Below are 20106 nucleotides of genomic sequence, written 5' to 3' on the forward strand. Positions count from 1 at the left end.
TGAATTCCGGCCCGCTCAGTTATTGTAGCAGCGATCCCAACGATGAGCATGTTTTAACATCAAACCATTTCCTTTACGGCCAAATGGGTGGACAACTTGCACCCAGGGTCATCGATGACATTGCGTTCAACCCCAGAAATCGATGGCGGTTTACACAAGAACTGTGCTGGAGAAGACTGATGAAGAAATATCTGTCGACCCTGAACACTCGAAACAAATGGGTTGAGCAGAAACGCAACATTGATCCCGGTGATGTGGTCCTGATGGTGGATCCCAGCAACCCACGAGGGCATTGGCCTTCGGGTCGAGTTCAAGAGGTTTTTCCTGGCCCTGACGAGAAGGTCAGAGTTGAACACGTTATAACAGAAGGCAAAGATTATGTGCGACCAATCACAAAGTTGTGTCCGTTAGAGATATAAATAGGACGGAAGGAACAGAACACAGTCCTGTTCGATGGGGAGGATGCTCCGGCGAACGCTTGTTCATTAACACTAACAACGTCCGTTGGGACGGGCGAACAAAACACTCCATGCTTGAATTCAAGTCTTAAATAATTAATATTCGAATCGGTTGTGTCAGTTGGTTGTCGTTCAGCAGTCGCAGTTCGGACTAAAAACAGTACGTTTAGTCGCTGCGTTTTCGTTTCGATTTTTGTAATAGTAGTAGAATTTCGTATCGTCGATGCAACTTGTCATAGGCGAAGACAAAAAATTTAAGCTTTTTGGAGTGACCTTCTCCTTTAAGGTGAAATCCTTTGTCCAACTTTTGCATTTGACGACTGATTGGAATACTTTACCAGATGCAATTAGGAACAGTTCCAACATATTCAACTCTTAAAGGGCACCTTAGAGTATTTCTTAAGTTTATTTTATAATTTATACATTCTTAACTTTAACTTTGTGAATGTAGAATGAGTAACGTTTTTAGACTTTTAACTTTTAGCTTTATTGGTACGCAGGGCCCCTCTGAAAACCATTTGACGCAAAAATCTTATATTCTTGGCGTGTTTTTCTTTAATCATACGTAGCAACTGACACGGTTGCCTCCTCCACCTCCCCAAGAATCTTTGACAGGCTTTCTTCCAGCTAATTTGATAATTCTTTATCTGCAGAAATGGCGATTAACAAGTAAAAGGCAACAGATTGTGAGACAAAAAAGACTTCTACATCATGAAAATGCTCTTCTTAGTGCTCGTGCTCTTGTTGAATGATAAGGAAGGTGCTCACGCAACACAAGGTAAGCAGACATATTGTGTCGATTTGCCATCTTTTCTAATTGTCCTAGTTGATTGTAACAGATGTAACGGGAGAGGAGGAGTCGTTGTGTGAAAAAATAAAATTAAATGAAAGAAATGTAGTAATAGACAGCTTCAAAGGACTAGTACATTATAGTAAAACAGTGAGATTATTCGCTGTCAAATTGCACTCGTGATAGTTGACTCAGGATGCGCCCTTGTAAACGCCCTTGTAGAAATCTCGAGCTCATAATCTAATTCTTAATTATATATTAAGCTAAGGCAAATTATATATTAATCTAAAAAACTTAGGCTGTACTATGGTAAGGAACACTGTTTGGTATACAATTCATGCGAAGTGTTACGATATTGATGTAATCTAGGCGTTTTTATTCACTTCCTGTCGAAGTGTTTACAATCACGACTGCCGTAGCAACGATTTTTTCTGTCTAGGATTACCGCCTTTATGTATGTTCTCGTGAGTTGCTATTAAAGAAACAAAGATTTCTTTCCTTCAGTATTTAAAAGGTGCCAGAATGACATCATTGCTTTTGGTAACGGTGGTAGATCCAGACCCCCTAGTAGAGCGTTTTCAAATGACCATGACCATTTCTCTATTTTGGAAAGTGCAAAAATGTCCTGTAAGCTAGAGACCCAAAGTTCCCAGGTCGTTGCGCCTTAAAGTAAGGTGGAGCCGTTTGGGCATGAAGTGTTTTCGTTGATCAGAGTGGAAGGGGTTGGGGGGGGGGGGTGGGGTGGGGGAAAGGTGTGGTCGCCTGCTTTGTCCCCTAAGCCTGCCACTAATAGACAACCAAAGTGCTGGTAGACATTCCAACCTAGTGAATTTCTGCGTAATTACACTCCCAAATATACATGATGGGAAGATCGACGAAAGACGTTTTCGACCAATAAAATCAAGTAAATGCGTCATAATGACGTCGCATTACGCTAGAGTATCTGTAACTATATCCCCAGTATCCTATTTTCATTTGGTGGCCAAAGCATGAGCGCTTTACATGGTGCGGGCCTCTGAAGGGTTTCAGACAGTATTCAATATTCTTGTTTTATGGTCTGGTGTTATCCTATGCATACCTGTTGTGCAATGGGTTTTCTCAAAGACAACTCATATACATATGTAATTTATATGACATATATACCTTTCCTTAACCAGGATGTGGTTCGGTGGTTAATAACACACTAAAAAGTCCTGGATATCCTAACAAATACCCAAGCGATATGGACTGCAGTTATACGATTCCTATACCACACAACATGACAATGAACATTTCCTTCATCGATTTTGAATTGGAGTATCATTCATCATGCAGGTAAGCACATAGCTGTCACTTCAAGCTTTTATATCTACTGCTGTCTACAACACGATCTGTTTCTTCCTTTAACTTCTTAAGGATTGATTGGAGTGTAGCGAATGAAATTTGATGAGAATCTTCGTGCTTTATGAAAAAGGACAGCTAGTCAGAACAGAACTCGGATGGAATCTTGTACTCTTGCAATGTCCTTTGGTGGGGCCGGGGGGAATATACAGGCAACTCTGGTTAATTTAGGGTGCTGTCTTCAACTAAAAGACAGCCGAATGTTATGAAAAGCTGTTTAACAGCCTCAGTTAATATGTTAAGCCACTTCTCATAGTTTCTTGACAAACTAACCATTGAATCTTTTGCCGAACACTGTGTGGATGTTAATGACGATAAACTAACTCAGTTGTTAAGTAAAACTTTGATCATGATAGCGGCGCCCTGCATGCCTTTACATCATAATAAGCAACACATTTGAATTCATGTTTTGAACTGCTGCATTTAGTTTGAGGGAGGAGCCATTTTGATAGCTCAGTGTATATAAAGCTTCTGCGTTCTAGCGAAATAGGAAAAAATAGAAGCTCTTCTCCGCTTTGCCAGCCTGACATCTTGTCAATCTCTTTGGCATGTCACATTTCCCCGATATAGACCTAATAAGACAAAATGCGAAAAAAAAAGTAGCCGTGGTATATTGTCATATCCGTTGTTGGTATACATGTGTTACAAGTCAGTCTGTACAAAAACTGAGTGCCAATATTCTCCGTACGGTCCCGAGCAAGCTTAGCTGTGAAGGAAGTGAGATATCTGATTGCTTTATCTTAGTTAATGGCCCTTTGAACTAACTGAGTTGGGTAATAACGGCCATTTATTTCCGTTTCTTATGCATAGCTGGGACTATCTAGAGATTGTTAATGACGGAATAATGGTTGGTAAGTACTGTGGCCAGAGGACTGGGCAGAACATTGTTTTAACTGGAGACCAGATATTGATGAAACTTCACTCAGACAGCGGTGTAGAAGAAAGAGGATTCCTGATATATTTCAATGCTGGTCCACACGGTAAGTACTTTTTCTTGATTTTTAATGAGGGGGGACTGGGACTCATGACATCATGTCGTCATACGACGCCTAAATGATGCCACATTTAAATATGTTTACCATCTTTTTTTGTTGTGTTAGAAAAACTTTGGAATCCTGGCACACAGCAATTACGAACCATGCTGACAATAATGCGAAACAATTACCGAGACAATATTCAATTTTATTTTGAACTTCACATTAGCATTTTTACTCGCACACAAGCATTTTTATTGTTTTTATTATGATTTTGTTTTTTTCACACTTTTCTTAGTATATATTTTAACGTTCGCACTTTCTATCTATTACTTGTTAAAGACTACAGACTGGTAGTCGAAAGCTCGTTTTAAACAAATTGTTAACCAGAGATCGTTTTTCTATTTTTCCAAATGTCTTTTCCTGGTTACTCATCTATTTTTAATCTTTTCTTTTTGTTTCTTATTGACAGTTTCTCTTTTTACAAATACTCATTACAACAATCACTACCTAATACAATTTATAGAGTTTGATAAAAATTATCATTCCATAAGAGAGAAAACTGCCATATATCAAAATTAACACACAACACCACACAGCAGGCAGATCTTTGCAATAAATAAATAAATAAATAAATAAATAAATAACAAAATACTACAGAAAATCTACAAAGGTTTTGACAGGATTGCATTCTATCTTTTCCTGATACCGTAAATCCTCGAATTAGCGCTCGGGGCGCTTATTTTAAATTTAGGAGGAGATGGGAGGCGCTTATTCGAGGGAGGCGCTTAGTTAATTTTACCCAAATCGTGGCCTGACATGATTATTTTTTAAATGCATCGTCTGCGCGTAAACAACAACATAAGCTGTTTATCGACATAAAAAGCTCATCCCAAAGTTTAAATCGCAGCACAGTTAGTACTTAACGTGTTCAACTTGTTCACTTAACAGTCCTTAACGTGTTCACAAACTGAAACAATGAACAAATCTAATACTACACAGCGATAGCTATACATCCTTTGTTGGCTCAGTACTCGTCCACAAAATGGGGGAAGGGGAGGGGAGCGGCGCTTATTCGAGGGGGCGGGGGAGGGCGCTTATTTAAAATTTTGACCTACACGCAGGGCGCTTATTTGAAGGGGGCGCTTATTCGAGAGGGGGCGCTAATTAATATTTGCGAACTTCCCATTTTGTTTTGGTATACTCAAATTCTTTGTTTCTAACTTAATTTTAACTTTGTTTAGAAACATAGCGAAATCAGAGTATCACAATCTTGAATTTCAAAACTCTTTAAGAAATGTCTCTATAACATCCAAAATCTCAATAAAGCAAACATGTATGTACCTTTAGAACACCTTTAGAGCTGAGTCGCGTCCAAGCAATGTAGCGCGTCCGGTGTAAACTGTAGACACCTAAACCCCTATATCAAATTAAAGCTTACAGAGCCGGTTAGCTTTCAAACTATACCAAGAATTTTGAAATGAAATGAATTGTCGAATGTTCACGACCTCTAAACGTGAGCATCCAAATCACCTTTGGGGTCGCTTTTGAAAGCTACAAGTCAGAGGGAATTTCTTTGTTTGCCCTCAAATTTGGACAGTACCTAGCTTGACATATAAACAACAAAACTTGTCTGCGAATGTTTAATTATTTGCAAATATTTTTTTTTCTCCTAGAGCGATTTTTCTACGATCACTCCATAATTTTTTTAATCCTATTTCGAAAATGTCCTGTAGCTTTTCACTGAAATTGAATAGGGCAAATCGCAGACCTATGTTTTTTTAGCGCTTTGGGTCCGGAAACTGAGGGACAAATTAAATAAGCGAAAAACAAAATTCGCTTTGACATGTAGCTTTTAGAAGAGAAGGTGATTCGGACGCTCGCATTTTGAGGTCGTAAGAAATTTGACATTTCATTTCATTTCAAAATTCTTGGTACAGGTGAGACAGCTTTATAAGCTATAATTTGATATGGGAGATTAGGTATCTACAGTTAAAACCGGACGCGCTACTTTGCTTGAATGTGAGACACCCCTAAAGGTATACGGTAACCATACTTTCTGTTAAACATCCTTTACAGACATGGTTGATCTAGAAATGTCAACGCGAGTAACAAAACTATTGACAGACCCAAATATTCCCTGATAGATATTGCGAAAGTCACAAAGTGAGGAAAGTTTAAATTCAGCCCAGGCACCTTAACCCCCCCCCCCCCCTCCCCTCGCCCCCCTCACCTTTTCTCCCAGGGCCAAATAGGGTGAATGTCCAGACAAGAACGAAATTCTGCGTTTCTTACACTGTATCGCCATATAAGTAAGGATTCTTTTTTTTTTTTTTTTTAAATGGAGTAGTCATTTTGTTTCTTTGCTGTTGTTGCTTCTTTGTTAGGAATGGGTTAAAGTGCAGTTTTGATCAACTAAAATAATCAAGTGTAATTTATTTCTACACCAAAAGGCGATGACCAAGACTTAATGACTGATTTGTATAGTTTTAGTATCAAATGAACTTCAAGAAATAGACCCCGCAAAAAGACCTCTCTCGCGTAAGATAAAACAATGTACAAAGTTGTAAATAGTTTATGTTCTTACTGGTGTTAGCGGTTAGTTTACTTCAGATTGAGATTAACACTGTACAGGTGAGTCTTTAGTCTTCTAAGTATAACCCAAACATTAATTACAGCGCTAACTAAATTGAAACATTACTTTACTAGTGCCACCCAAGATTGTTTCAGATGCTGCGGTGAGAGTAGAGCCAGGTAGCCAAGTGCCATGTTCAGCCACTGGAACCCCTCCCATATACATAACATTGATACGGAACTTTACAGTGGTGATGAACACAACAAACATTGCAAGCAGTAAATTATACCAGGAAGGTAACAACACATGTGTGGCAACCAGCAAGTATGGAACTGACGTAAAGCACTTCGTAATTAAAGGAGGTGAGAAAATAAGATATTTTGAAACTAACCCCACGCAGACGGTTGCAAACGGGGGGAGGGGGGAGGGTCCAATCATGCACCACGCTGAATTTGTCTATCAAATCACGCATCACGGAGAAGTTTTTCACCAATCACGCATCACTTAAAAAGAATTAAGTGCGTTGCCAATTTTATCTTCTCAACCCTAACAATGTCATTAAAAACAGAACTCTGCCGATTCAACCACAGAAATCTATCGACAAATATTCTAAACAGTTTACTCTATAGTTAAAAATGCCAATTATCGACCAAAATAGAAGTGATGACTTTACGGCATACTGGGAGACTCCTGAATAATCAGGCTCCCGAGAAGCACAAAAAGAAAAGGCGAGCGGAGCGAGCCTTGCAAGGTGGGATTTTTACCTCTCCAGACCTCTCTCGGCTAGCTCCGCACGCATGTTATTTCCTTCCCCTATAACACAATCAGATACGAATTGAGAAGACATCTACTGCAACTTTGCTATTCTTTGAGATGCAGGCATTTATATTTGTGTCAAAGCTTTACCCCCGGAAATACACGCGACAACAGTTTTATGTCTGTGAAGGACATAACGTGGCTTTTGAATTCAGTTGGGTCTTTATGACAACCTTCATTAAGTGCACGTGGTACACATATGTTTTCTCTCTGTAGGGGGTCATTACTTACAGAAGCGTCTTGTCGGGCGGCATAAATGATTCCAAACACTAACGTCTTTTATATCGTTTCAGCCGTTTGGGACGACATTCTTTCAGAAATAAAAACAGAAAATGTCGTCTACGGTATATCAATCTTTATTAAGACTCTATTAAGATCTTTATAAGACTCTATTTACCTTGAATGAATGGTATCCTTCTAAGTCCAAAAACATTTACCTATCAAGGAAATCTAAATGGTAAATCACGGGTCACGTACTTGTAAAATAGCAAATCACGCATCTCGTTGTGGTGTCCTATGCCGCGTCACGCGGCTAATTTGGTCTCAAACACGCGACACCCTGCTAATTTTGGGGACATCAAACGTCACGCAAAAACCATTTGTCACCCTCCATGCATACTGAATTGTGACTAGTATTTGACACACACTTATGGTAAGTAATAATAGACGAAGGGAGGGGGTACGTATCTCTTCCCGCGAGGAGAGGAAAATCTGCCCGCACGCATTTGTTTTGCGTTCATAATCTTTCTGATATGTTCTCATGAAAATGCGACCAAATGTTGTTAATTCATCTGAGGCTTCCCTGAAAGCAATTTGCAATGACATCTAATGGCATGTAATGGCATTTGATGGCATCACAAAGTAATGTTTTTTTTTCCAGGTCATGAAAAAAACAAAAAAAACAAGAACAATTACCGTATAAATGATCCACGAATAAGAAACTTTGCTACTAAGCCAAACACTTGATAAATAAATGTATCGCGCGGCGCACTCGACTGCGAACCCGTTACATACTGGTCAGCGGATTGGCAAAAGTCCACTAGGAATCGAAGGATCGAGTGAACCTCACATCTATTGCTATATCTCGGATTAATGACTAGCTCATTATGCGAGTTAAAAATGAGATGAAGGAATCTGTGTGTTTTGGTGCCTTGAAGTGGCTTGATAGGCACTTGACAAGTTTTGAAACTGACACAAAACAGTTAGAGAAATAAATAAATATTAATAAATAAGTATTTAAATAAATGTCTTAATTTACCACTCCCCCGATGCGGCTTTTCAGGGTCAATGGAAACAAACAGTTGCAGGGAATAAAACTATTCAGTCGATATCAACTCTGTCTTTTTATTATTTTGATTTGTTACATGCAGGGTGTGGTCCAGTGATTGAAAATACACTCAGAAGTCCCGGATATCCTAACGATTACCCAAATAATACAGATTGTACTTCTTCGGTTCCTATTCCACAAGGCATGGTGATTAATATTACCATTAACAAACTTTACCTGGAGGATAGTATATCTTGCGAGTAAGTATTGATTTGTAATGTGTTAACAAGTTGCGAATGTTGGCAGAGGTCCAGTGACCTGCATCACTTTCTCCACAGAATGTAAAGACTGAATGGGCGAAAGTCTCCTCTTTTTTTTCAAGAAAAGTCATATTTGTATTAATCTGATTATTTGATTACAAGTTGTAAGAGGGAACTTTTCAGCTGTGAACATGTGCTCAGTTCCTTCAACAACTTCGAGTTCTTAAAGTGGCGTAAGGCTGAATTTCCTTCGTTTTATCACCAAGTAATGATTGAATGTTTTTCAATTTGAGTAACTTTTTAATAACAAGGACGAAAAATTCTGAAACTAAATTATAGCTGTAAGTTACGGGGCCCTAATCAACAACACCTTTGTCTTTGTTTACATGCGAGGGTTTGGTTATTATATTTTATTCGCAGTATGTCGAAACGAAGGAAATCACTATGAAACTACTAAAGATAATTTAACATACTTTCAGGAACACAACTTGCAGTAAGCAATAAGACTTCGCTTCACTATGCAATATCAATAATTTCGATGGCATCAAAAATGGTGAAGGCTGAGTAGAGCCTTTAATATGTATATCTACCCGAATTCGCAAAAACATGCCCGCATTCACTCAAAGACAGTCCCACCGGCGAGAAGTCATCGGACCAACTCCTGGCTAGGAGATTAGCCCGTCACGCATGCACGTGGCATGGACCTCTGCAGCAGGGTGCCATGTCACGTCAACACAGAACCCTCAAACAAGGTTAAACAACTAAGTAAAATACCCAGAAACATAGTCAATATCAAGGTTATTTAATACTGAAAACTCAAAGTCTAGTCAGGCGGGGGTGTCAGTACAAGACAGCCTCCCCCTCCCTACTGCTTTGACAGCTAGCCGCGAGCAAACCACCAGCAGATAGGCCAGTGCGTGGACCATGTGCCCAGCCTGGCCGTGACGGAGCTCCCCCTGGGTTTAAAGTCACTACCTTAGCCTGGATTCGGGCTGTGCCCGAATCCAGGCGAAAACCTAGAGGGATTATCTTTGTGAAATCGCCCAGATATATGTTTTATTTTTATCGTCATCATTATTTTTTGAATGATAAAGTCTTGACAGAAACCGTGAGGAAAGACAGTCATCTAGATTCTTAAGATTGGCAGACAGTAAGGGACACGTTGCACACGTTGGACACGTTTCAGCGACATTTTTCTAGTGTGAAAGTTTTACTAGCGCGGAAAAGGCAGCAGGGATGGCGCAGTGATGAAAGCGCTCATCTCCCACCAATGTGGCTGGCGTTCGATTCCGACCCGGTGCCATGTGTGGGTTGAGTTTGTTGTTGGTTCTCGCCTTACTCTGAGGGCTTTTGTCCGGGTTGTCCGGCTTTCCTTCTTCCACAAAAACCAACATTATAAATTCCAATTCTACCAGAATAGAGGACCTGCTTGGAAACCAGCTAAGGCTGAGGTAGCTTCCTCTCTTAATATTGTCATTTATTTTTAACTTATGTATTTATTTATATTGCGAGGACAACGCAAAATGTTACATGAAATTCAGCTGGTTCGAATTTGTCGGTAAGGAAGAAGGGACGTAATGACCCCAGTTTTAATTCTCGCATGGTGAGCACTGCTCTTGCCAACTGTCACCGCTATAAAAAAGAAATGAACCAACATCCTCTTCGTGTGCACAAGCTTGCTCACTGTCCCTGCAACATGGGTTCTATGCGTACACGCGAAGGGTTGGTCCCCGCTTCATGATGTTGCAACATGTCCTTATTAGTGTGTGCCGGTCGACCTTTACACTAGCTTTTCGCGCTTGCCGTTCTCGGGTTCTGATGAATGATAGAATACAAGTCACTGAACCAAACTTCGCAATACTTGCATAACAACACTACTTTAAATTTACTCATTTTATAGCGCGAGAATGAAGTGAGAAACTACAATAGCACAGTCGGTTACACTTACCGTACTCTTAAACTTATCTTAACACATTGCCAAGTAAGAAATTACGCGACGTTTCAGTACACACTCCGCTCATAAGGAAAATGGCTGGAGGAATAAATATGACATGCGCGTGCGTGATGCACTTCCCAGTGATCTCCAAGCTCGTATCTCGATTCTTCGCTCAATTCTGCGCAAGCAAGTGACTGTCGAGAGTTCTTTTGCAGGATCGATTTTGATTGGTTTAAAAAAAAAACAAAACAGTAAAAGCGACCAGAATAAAACAACAGGAACCTGATTGAGGCACATGATTTTAGCTAGGAATGCGCGTTTCAACCGGAAGCGGGATATTTTCGGATTTCTAATAAGTGCTTTTCAGGGTCGCTCGATTCTCGAGTGCTAGTAGGGGAACGAATAATCTGGGTTCCAGTTTGAAATGACCCGTTGTTAAAGAACGTCACTTGTTTATGTTTCATTTCTTTGTAGCCGAGATTATTTACAGATTACCAATGAGAAGAACCGGGTGTTTGGCAAGTACTGTGGTCACATGACTGGAAAGACAGTTCTTGTATCTGGAAAATACGCCTTGATAAGATTCCACTCAAACAGCAAAATTCAAAACAGAGGATTTCTAATGGAGTTCTCAGCTGTTGTGCCACCCTGTAAGAAATGATAATTGATAATGGGTTTGATGCTTTTATGACTGAGATAATCACTTTAAAACGTGTTGAGGCACAGAAGAGGGATATTTCTCCAACAACTATAAAACCAAAACTGATTAGAGCGAGTAGGCGTGTATCTGTATGAGTGACTGCTGGGGACGATAGAAGTTGATACAGATAATCAATCAATACAGTGAATAACGATTGCACGATATCTGTAGACATAGATAATGACTTTGGAAAACGATACAAATTTGAAATTTTGCAACACACCCTACAAAGCTTTGAATTCTCGAATTTTACCTCGAGATAGCCTCCTTTAAGACAAGTGAAATATGTGAGTGCCCAAAGGAGTTTTTATCTTGAACACGTAAGGAATAATTAGCAAAAACTTTGTCCCCCTCCACAAACTCAAAAGGCCTTCCATTCCTTGCTAAGTGAGATTACCAGGTGCAAGCTGTATGGGGTAGCGTGCTTAGGTGGCGGGATTCGTGAGCGAGTGATCCTAAGCCAACGAGTGAAATTTAACTTGACTCCTCGCCAATTCCTCGTGGCTTCGCCACTCGCGTTCACTCTCGGTTTCGCCGCCAAAACCAAACGCTCTTGCGCACAAAATCCCGCAGCTACGCAGGCTAGCCATCGGGAGTTAGGCAGTTTTGAAGCACGTCAAGTGATACGTTCTAGTCCAATAATAGGTAAGTGTTCATGATATAACACCCAGGACCCTTGTGTCGAGTGGTAGGGTCTCCGGGAAAAAAGTTCACTTTTTTCATGTGGCCAGCCGTTAGCTACCTTTGAGGCCATATGAGTCCCGTGCAGAAGCAGATTCGACACCAAATGGTCAACTCCAAGAGGCGGGTTAAAATGACCATAGAAAACTAACTCGGAAATTCTTGTCCAATAGAATGTTTCTACTGCTATCGTATTTTCATGTAATTTCTGGTGATGTAAAAAAAGGTTTATTTTTTACTCTTAGCTGTTCCAGAACCTATCGCCTTCTACCCCTTGAATGCTCGCTATAAAGCCACAGAAAAAGAGAACAGGCAACTAAGGGGAACCCTGGGAGATGTTGCAATTACAAATGGACCCTACAACGAACCAGGCGGAGCGTACATGTTTTATGGCACTGTAAGCAGCTACATCGAGTTTCCGACTGGGGAGGGCCTGGGCGGTCGGTTCTCAATCACACTGATGTGCTGGGTTCAACCCGGAGGCCAAGATGGACCACTATTCAACTACGGATCTTTTTGTAACACTGTCTGTATCTCGATTTACAACGGCAAATTCAGATTCTCTACTCAAATCGTCAAACTTCAATCTTTTCAAACACTGGCTACTAATATAACAACTGAGGTTCTTCCAGCAGGAAAGTGGGTTCATGTTGCAGCAAGTTACGATCACAACAGCAGAAATAACTCGCTGTATATCAACGGACATTTGAGAGCCTGGCAAAACATTGGCACAGGTTATGAGGTTGTAACCGCCTCCCAGAGAGTTCGAATGGGGGTTAACGATGTTTCTAATAGCTATTTCAAAGGGAAAATCGCGGAAATGAAGGTGTACAATGTCGCACTGAACGAGACACATATACAAACATTGATAATACAAGGTAACTGAAAAACAATATGCACATTTTCTCGAAATCATTGTCTCGTTACCCTCCCCGATGATTTCCTTAGGGACGGACCATTAGAAAAGTGATGGGGGAGGGAGGTGGGGAATTTTCAGCTCACACGATTTTTTTTTCGCTTGCTGCTTGTGCAGGAATTTTTTTTCAGGTGAAACCCTCTGCACGAATTTTTTTTTTTTCAGACAAATAGTGCTTTTTTTGGAACAGTGAAATCTTGATTCATTATCCATGATTTTGTGCTTTATAAATTATTCTACACTCACTTGTAACAGATCAGAGGATACGGGCCACTTTTCAATGCAAAATCTTTCCGAAAATGTACACACAGTGAGAGAGGGAAGCCACTTGGAATGGACAGCTTCCCTGTGCATTTTTTCAGTCCCTGCCCTCTGGAATTCCTCTCCCACAGCCCATCATAATAATGCCATACTCCATTCACTAAAACAGCCCCTCTGTAGTGCCCTCCACTCCAAAATGTCGATCCAAAAAGAAAGTACCTATAGTAAAAGTGAAATATTCAAATAATTCTCAAAAGTTTTTTAATTTTTATGGTGCTCTGTGATAACTTAAATGAACTTAGGCTTCACGTTACTAAAAAAAAAATAAAATAAATGTAAGACTCACCTTTCATGTGAGAGTTCCACATAGTCTGTTAGCTGGCTGCATTCTGTCAAAATGCCCTCACGGGTGAAGATGTCCACTGACATTAAAAGGAATGGTGGGATACATTTTGCACCTCCCTGAAATGTCCTTCTGGTGTTCGTGCGCATTCCAGCACAGTAGGATTGAATGGTTTGCCTTTGATGAATAAAAAAGGACATATGTATAAAGTACATTATCAAAAACATGCCAGAAATTGGCACAACATAATTAAAAATTAAATGTACATGTAACTGATTAATAAAACTAAGTCATTTAATGTCCAATTGAAGAAGGACTGGGGGCATAGCTGCCTTTATATATGTTGAACATTTACTCTGGTCAATTAATACAAGTTGTGCTTTTGAGCCAACCAAACACTTCCCTACTATTGTTGGTTATGACAGGTTCATGTACATTAAATTAAAAGAGAATTAGAGAGTTTTGTGCTATTTAGAGTTTACCGTTTTACCGATTTTGAAGTGTTTTGGTCGAGTACCATTCCGTTTACCGCTCACGATCAGTGTATGTTGTAGGTACACTAGCTGCAGTTTAAAACAAAATCAAGGATCTAATTGTCTCCTTTCAATAAGGAGAAAGTGATTTTTGTTTATTCATATTGTGCCTGGTAATATTGTTGGTTTCTGAATGGCATTTCTGGCTATTGTAGTATGAATTAATTTATGTCACGTTATATTTGTCATTTCATGCAGTGTGAGGAAAACACTTCAGTACACTGTTAGACATCTTTATTTATTAATAATAATATAGCAGGGCCTGGGGTAAGACCCCAAGAATATTTTGAATAAGAATTATTTCTAATAGACACTGGCAAATTTTATATATTAAATAAAAGTCACAATTGGACCTTTCTTCTGCATGAGTTTTTTTTCTTTATCTTCTTTGCACAAATTTTTTTTTTTTGGCATTTTCCCTTGCATGAATTTTTTTGGGGTTTTTTCCCCACCCCCCCCCCCCCCTCCCCATCACTTTTCTAACGGTCTGTTCCTTAGTTCATAAAACTCCCGTTATTGGACAACTTTGCAAGAGGTAACAGACACCCGTTTCAGGATACCACTTCGCAAAACAATGTCTCGCAGAGGACAAAAGAATGATTAATAGAACCAGAGAATATCGAGAGCAGACAAGCCTGTAAGAGTAAACGGATTTCGTAATTTCTGTTGTTTCACGTCGTCTGAAAATAAGTGTGCACGTACGTTCACACGCTAAAAGTGACACGCAGTATCTTTTTAAGGCTGTTGGCCACCTTTTAGAATTCTCTCATGGGTTGTTTTGAGCACGCACCTTGACCTTACTCCACAAATATAAATACATGTGTGCATCATTGTGTCAACTGAAACCACGTTTTGATGTAATCTGTGCCTCTCTTACAGCAAGATGTGATTTGTTTAAAATTAATGTTAGCAAGCATGGTCAGTCAATAAACATTAAGGGTAAAAGGCTTTTATTTCTAACCGATTAGTTCCACCTATGGTAACATTCCCAGCTGCTCTGTTAGCAATACAACGAGGCATGCTGTCATGTTCAGCCAGAGGAACTCCTCCAATATACACAGCACTGATACGGAACTCTACAGTACTGGTGAATACAACAAACACTGCAACCATCTGTCTGGACAAGGATGGAAACTACACCTGCCAGGCCATCAACCAGTATGGAACTGACATGAAAGAACTCCAAGTCAATTTCACAAGTAAGAGTTTTTTCTTGTCTAATCTCTCTTTTCTTGTCAAATAAAGTACAATGTTTGAGAGTCAGTCCCAGGTAAACTTCCGGAAAACGCCCTGTGATGGCCCTCTGGGTCCAATGCGCTAAGCCCCTGTACTGCCAAAACTGATGGGTTGGGAGCTATAACTTTAAGTGAAGCTTCATGCTGTCCATATTGTTATCAAAGAGTTCTTTCTGACTATTTGTTGGCCATAGCATCTCATGATTTAACTGACATCTTATGCAGTGATCGCACTTAAGGACATATCTTGAATGCCCTCAATCCTGACCATAACGTTTGAGACACTGTTATTTTTCCATAAAAACCAGAATCCAATTTACTCCCCCTCCCCCTCTGGACAATGCTTGGAGTCAGAAGTCAATGACTTGTAGAAATGGCCAAATAATTACTTCTAAAAGAGATTTTGTAAAATAACTGTACGCGTGCTCCCATTGATTGGTTGATAGGCGTGTTTAAATGAGCGTATATGTAAACACGGTTTCTCATCACGTTTTAGATTTGCACGTAGACACTTAGGCAGTTGAAAGAATTCTCAGCAGTTTTGCAAACCCTCGATCTGCATCTTGGGTTTGAGTAACTATCTGGAATTCTCTCGGCCCCTCATGTGTCTAGATGAGGCTAAACATGGGAAAAGTAGTTAATTGCTAAATCTAAAGCTGGATATCCAAACTCTGAAGACGTCCATGAGAACAGTTTTATCCCATTCTATACTGAACTTTATTATAATTTTTACAATCGAATAAAGTAAACATGAATTCTCATCCTTCAAGTCATATCAAGTTTGGTTTAAATTAAGCTGGGAGATTTTTTTGCTACAATCCCAGACAAAAGAGTTGGGACATGAACCAAGTTCTCCCTTCCCCCCCTTTCACTGTTGATAATCAGGTGATTTTTCCCTTTTTTGTTGGAGAAAACGCCATGTTTTCCAACATTGATTAGGGGGGAAGGGGGATACGTGATACAGCTCAAGTGTCCCAACTACTTTTGGCCGGGATTGTAGGTCTTTGTTAATAACTGTCCATTCTCCTAAAATGTCGGTTAAAATGTGCGTCTTGTAACGTTGAAGAAACATACGAAAACCGTCTTTGTATTAACAGAATATGGCCCAGAGATCGGCTTTCTGACCAGTGAAGGATATCCTGACAGCTACCCAAGGAATACGGACAATGTATCCACATATCCTATTCCAGAAGGCTGGTCGATGAACATTTACTTTCAGGATTTTGATGTGGAAGAAAGTAAACATTGCCTGTAAGTAATATAGCTGTGATGATTGAGTGTATCAGCTACATTTATCTAATGTGGAGTAGAGTCATGTGATGGCGTTACTCTTCGGATGAATTTCTATCTATTCTGAATCTATGCATTTGTCCAATTGGAACATAGCCTTATCAGCTGTCTTGAGCTTTATTTGTAAATACTCTGTTATTAGTGAATCTAAGTCCCTTTTCGATGGTGCCAATCATGTTTATTAGTAATAAGATTTTAGGAGTCTACTTGAATGGGGGACCGGAAATGTTTCTCTTGATCTGATAAACACTAAGTTCATTAATTTGCAGTACTCTTCCCCCCCGGGACAAAAGGCAGATATTTGCTCCAGGGGTTGGGGCATATGAAATATTACTCCTGCTCGGGGGCTGTGCTAAATTATAGTATAATCACAGGTGGCCCAAGATTCCAAATGAGCGTCCCTGTACATACAGTAGTACTCAGGTTATGCAACAGTCCAAATTTAATGATTTGTTCCAGACTTGGTTCCCGTGAGGTTTCTAAGCTGTTTTATTGCAATTTGGGAGGTTTTAGCTTCACTGCTTTGTCCTCTCTATATATTCTAAAAATCACCTAAATTGCAATAAATCGACCTGGAAACCTCAAGGGAACTAAAGGAAACACACACCTGAAGCAAGGTAAGGTTACCTTTATTCATACTTCTTCGTATTTTTTAGGCTTAAGAATATAACCATTTTTCCAAACCAAATCCTTAAATTTCAACTGTTGCATAACTTGAGCACTACTGTATGTACAGGGGCTTGATCAACCCGTTGTATAATTATAATAATTTGCGAATGCATCCCTGTATTTCTAGGTTATCTTTTCCATTTCTAAACTGTTTTTGTTTCAAAATTTGGTCATTCTATTTCGTTGTTGTAAAGATCGCTTCAGGGAGGGAAGGGGGAGGGGTAGGGGTGGAGGTTCTTTACAAAGTTTTCTACGGGGAGGCTCCGCCCCGAGGTCCAACCCCTTACAGTTTTTTATACCATTTTGACAGAAAAGGTACTCCTTTCGTATACTTTTAATTGAAAAAAGGTACCCCTTTCTTATGCTTCCATAACTGGACCGTATTCTGAATAAATCGCCAAAAAAGGAAATCTTGTCATTTTCATGTAGTCCAAAGCCGGCGTTTTAGTTAAATTCCTCTGGTTTGAAGAGCGTTTTGGAAAAGTACCGTTTTCGTGATGGATTAGTGTAAACGGTAGGCCTAACCACAGAAATACAGCTACGCTTTCAAATATCACCGGCGTGGTGTGGATGAGACCTTGAAGAACTAAACGAAAAAAAGTGATTCAGCTTGAATGGACGCCATTTTAGTGTTGAGTGTTAAACTTTGAGGGTGTAAAATTCGCCAGGTGTTTTGTTCGCAAGTCTTAAGTTTTGCTATTTTTGTCAATTCTCCAAGATGCAAAAATACAGGCATGTGTAAATAAGTATGAACAGTTCTTTTCACGTGTGATCTCTAAATTGTCCTCGTCGCAGCTAGATCGGTTTAACTGTTAGCTGAGAATCGGATTGACCCTTTTTTCAACTTATTGCTTAGATCTGGGATCTGCAAAATTTTCTGTTTGGCAAAAACGGAAAACTGATAACTGAGATCCAACTACCCCATCAAGACACTTAGACTTAGTCGATTGTCTATACAAAAGCATATGTGGACTGTCCAAACTTTGGTACAATTTTGTGCATGTAAGCATACCTTCTTTAAGGCTTAGTGCTATAATGACTTTCTGTAAACAGTCAGCTGCATGTTTTGTATTATGTATAGTTACCTCTTTTCTGCTGGCTCGACAGATAATTCGCGCAGATATTTTTCGAGTTGCGTAGTATTTGAGAGCAATGACTGGAGTAAAATGTCCACTCATATTACCTGTCAAGCCATGGAATAAGGGATGTCATTTTCGACTGCATCCCTGCATTTGTAGGTTATGATTTTCTTTTATTTTTAACTGTTTTTGGTTCAAAAATTAGTCATGACAATTCCTCTTGTGCTCGAACACATCATTTTGTTGGGAGAGCACTCAAGAAGCTACAATTGGCGACATAATTAGTTGACATGTATTGTCTTTCAATAGTACTTTTAGTGCACCAAGTAACACGATTCTTTTTAACGCACAGTAAACTGTGGAAAAGACCTCGCTCCCCCATTCAATGTTGCTTGTTTGTAGCTCAAGATCACAGCAGTTACCACAGAACACTGTTTGGGGGTGAGGGGTGATTAAAGGACAAGCTAGGAGGGCAAAAAGAGATCACAGTGATGAAATAGGGGGTTAAAAGGGTAAATGTGTCAACAATTTTGTCGCCGACTGTAGTTTCTCTAGCTGTGCTGTCCCTCAAGCAGTTCTTATGCTTCTTCCCGCGTGCATCATAATTTGATAATGCACGCTAAAGCATGGAAATTCTTATTGCCAGGTAGTATCAGTAGCCATGGTAGTATGTAGTTTTTAATTATATATCTGATTTTTGGATTGGTTACGAGTATCATAAGTTACTCAGTTTTAGTGGTTTGGTGCGAAACATCATTTACTTTTCTTTGTAGCAAAGACTTTTTGAGAATCAACGACGGGATGGGCAAAGTACTTGGTTTGTATTGTGGTAACAAGACCGGTGAAAATCTTCTTGTGACCGGAGACAAAGTGGAAATAATATTTCGTTCAGATGGAGAGATTGAGCAAAGAGGATATCTGCTTAATTTCACTCTGGTTTCATCGCCCTCGGTTTCAAACGGTAAGTGGGACCATAAAGAAGCTGATGAAACTTGAAGAGTACACCAAGTTGATCTCCCACTTAAATAATTTCTAACATTTCATTTAAAGTTGACAGTTATTTATGATAATACATACGCAGCTTGTTTCGTCCCGGGCAAGGGACTCATCAGAGACCTTTCTGCTTGGCAAACTCGTTGGGCATCACACCCAAATTCCTGTTCACTAACAAAATGATGACAGCAATCTTGCCTTATATCCCTAAAGGATTCCTGACTGCATTTCATTTCCACAAGAAAAACTGGAACACGAGTTTTCTGCAAAACTAAGAGCAATAGTGTGGTAAGAGACAATGTCTCTTGACCATGATAATTTTCAATAGCCCGTAATGAATGTAAACATTATCATAAAAATTTGGCGTCTTTAGCCACAAGTTCGCGGATTCTCTTTAACCGTATCCAGACTGGGCTTTCAGTTTTGGTTTTTTAAGGTCTTCCAGTGACTGGAAACCAAGTAAAAATGTTATTAGATCAGATGACTAGGTTGAACAAAGAGGATATCAGTTAGTCTTCACTCTGGTTTCACCAGTCTCGGTTTCACCGCCATTTTTTTTTCACTTGGGTGGGACGATAAAGAAGCTGATTAAGCTTATCAAGTTCGCCAAGTTTATCTCCCTCCTCAAGCAGTCTAAGGACTGGATCAAAGACCTTTACTGGTTAAAATAATTTATTTGGTATATGTCCAAAGACACAAGTGACAATGGAACCAAATTTAGAACACAGGTAGGTTTTAATGTTCTTAGCATTTTGAGGAAGATTTGGTACTTCTGACGGGTCACGTGACATATCAAATGATGTTTAGCGGAAAATAACAAATATCTGACGAATTATTGGCGGTTTTTAGCAAGATCGTTTAACAAGAACGAGTTTTAGATGCAGTTCACTTATTTCCATACTCTCACATTTGGAATGACCATCTAAGATTTTGTGGGAAAAGGTTGTAGG

General features: G+C 39.6%; 2 protein-coding genes across 2 annotated transcripts; both read left to right on the top strand.

Annotated features, from left to right (window-relative positions):
* Positions 1-1169: 1169 nt before the first annotated feature.
* Positions 1170-8524, top strand: LOC145495274 (CUB and peptidase domain-containing protein 1-like). The gene is made up of 6 exons (XM_081474899.1): positions 1170-1236; positions 2406-2562; positions 3439-3608; positions 6312-6539; positions 7287-7337; positions 8364-8524. Exons 1-6 carry the CDS (start codon positions 1170-1172, stop codon positions 8522-8524), a joined length of 834 nt encoding a protein of 277 aa, XP_081331025.1.
* A 2-nt stretch (positions 8525-8526) lies between these two features.
* LOC145480793 (uncharacterized) lies at positions 8527-19481 on the top strand. The gene is made up of 5 exons (XM_081459122.1): positions 8527-11106; positions 12083-12715; positions 14859-15089; positions 16223-16376; positions 18937-19481. The coding sequence occupies exons 1-5, from the start codon at positions 10992-10994 to the stop codon at positions 19157-19159; spliced, it is 1356 nt and encodes a 451-aa protein (XP_081315248.1). The 5' UTR covers positions 8527-10991; the 3' UTR covers positions 19160-19481.
* Positions 19482-20106: the final 625 nt, after the last annotated feature.

This window comes from Orbicella franksi, chromosome 1 (genome assembly GCF_964199315.1).
Source record: "Orbicella franksi chromosome 1, jaOrbFran1.1, whole genome shotgun sequence".
Lineage (NCBI taxonomy): Eukaryota > Metazoa > Cnidaria > Anthozoa > Scleractinia > Merulinidae > Orbicella > Orbicella franksi.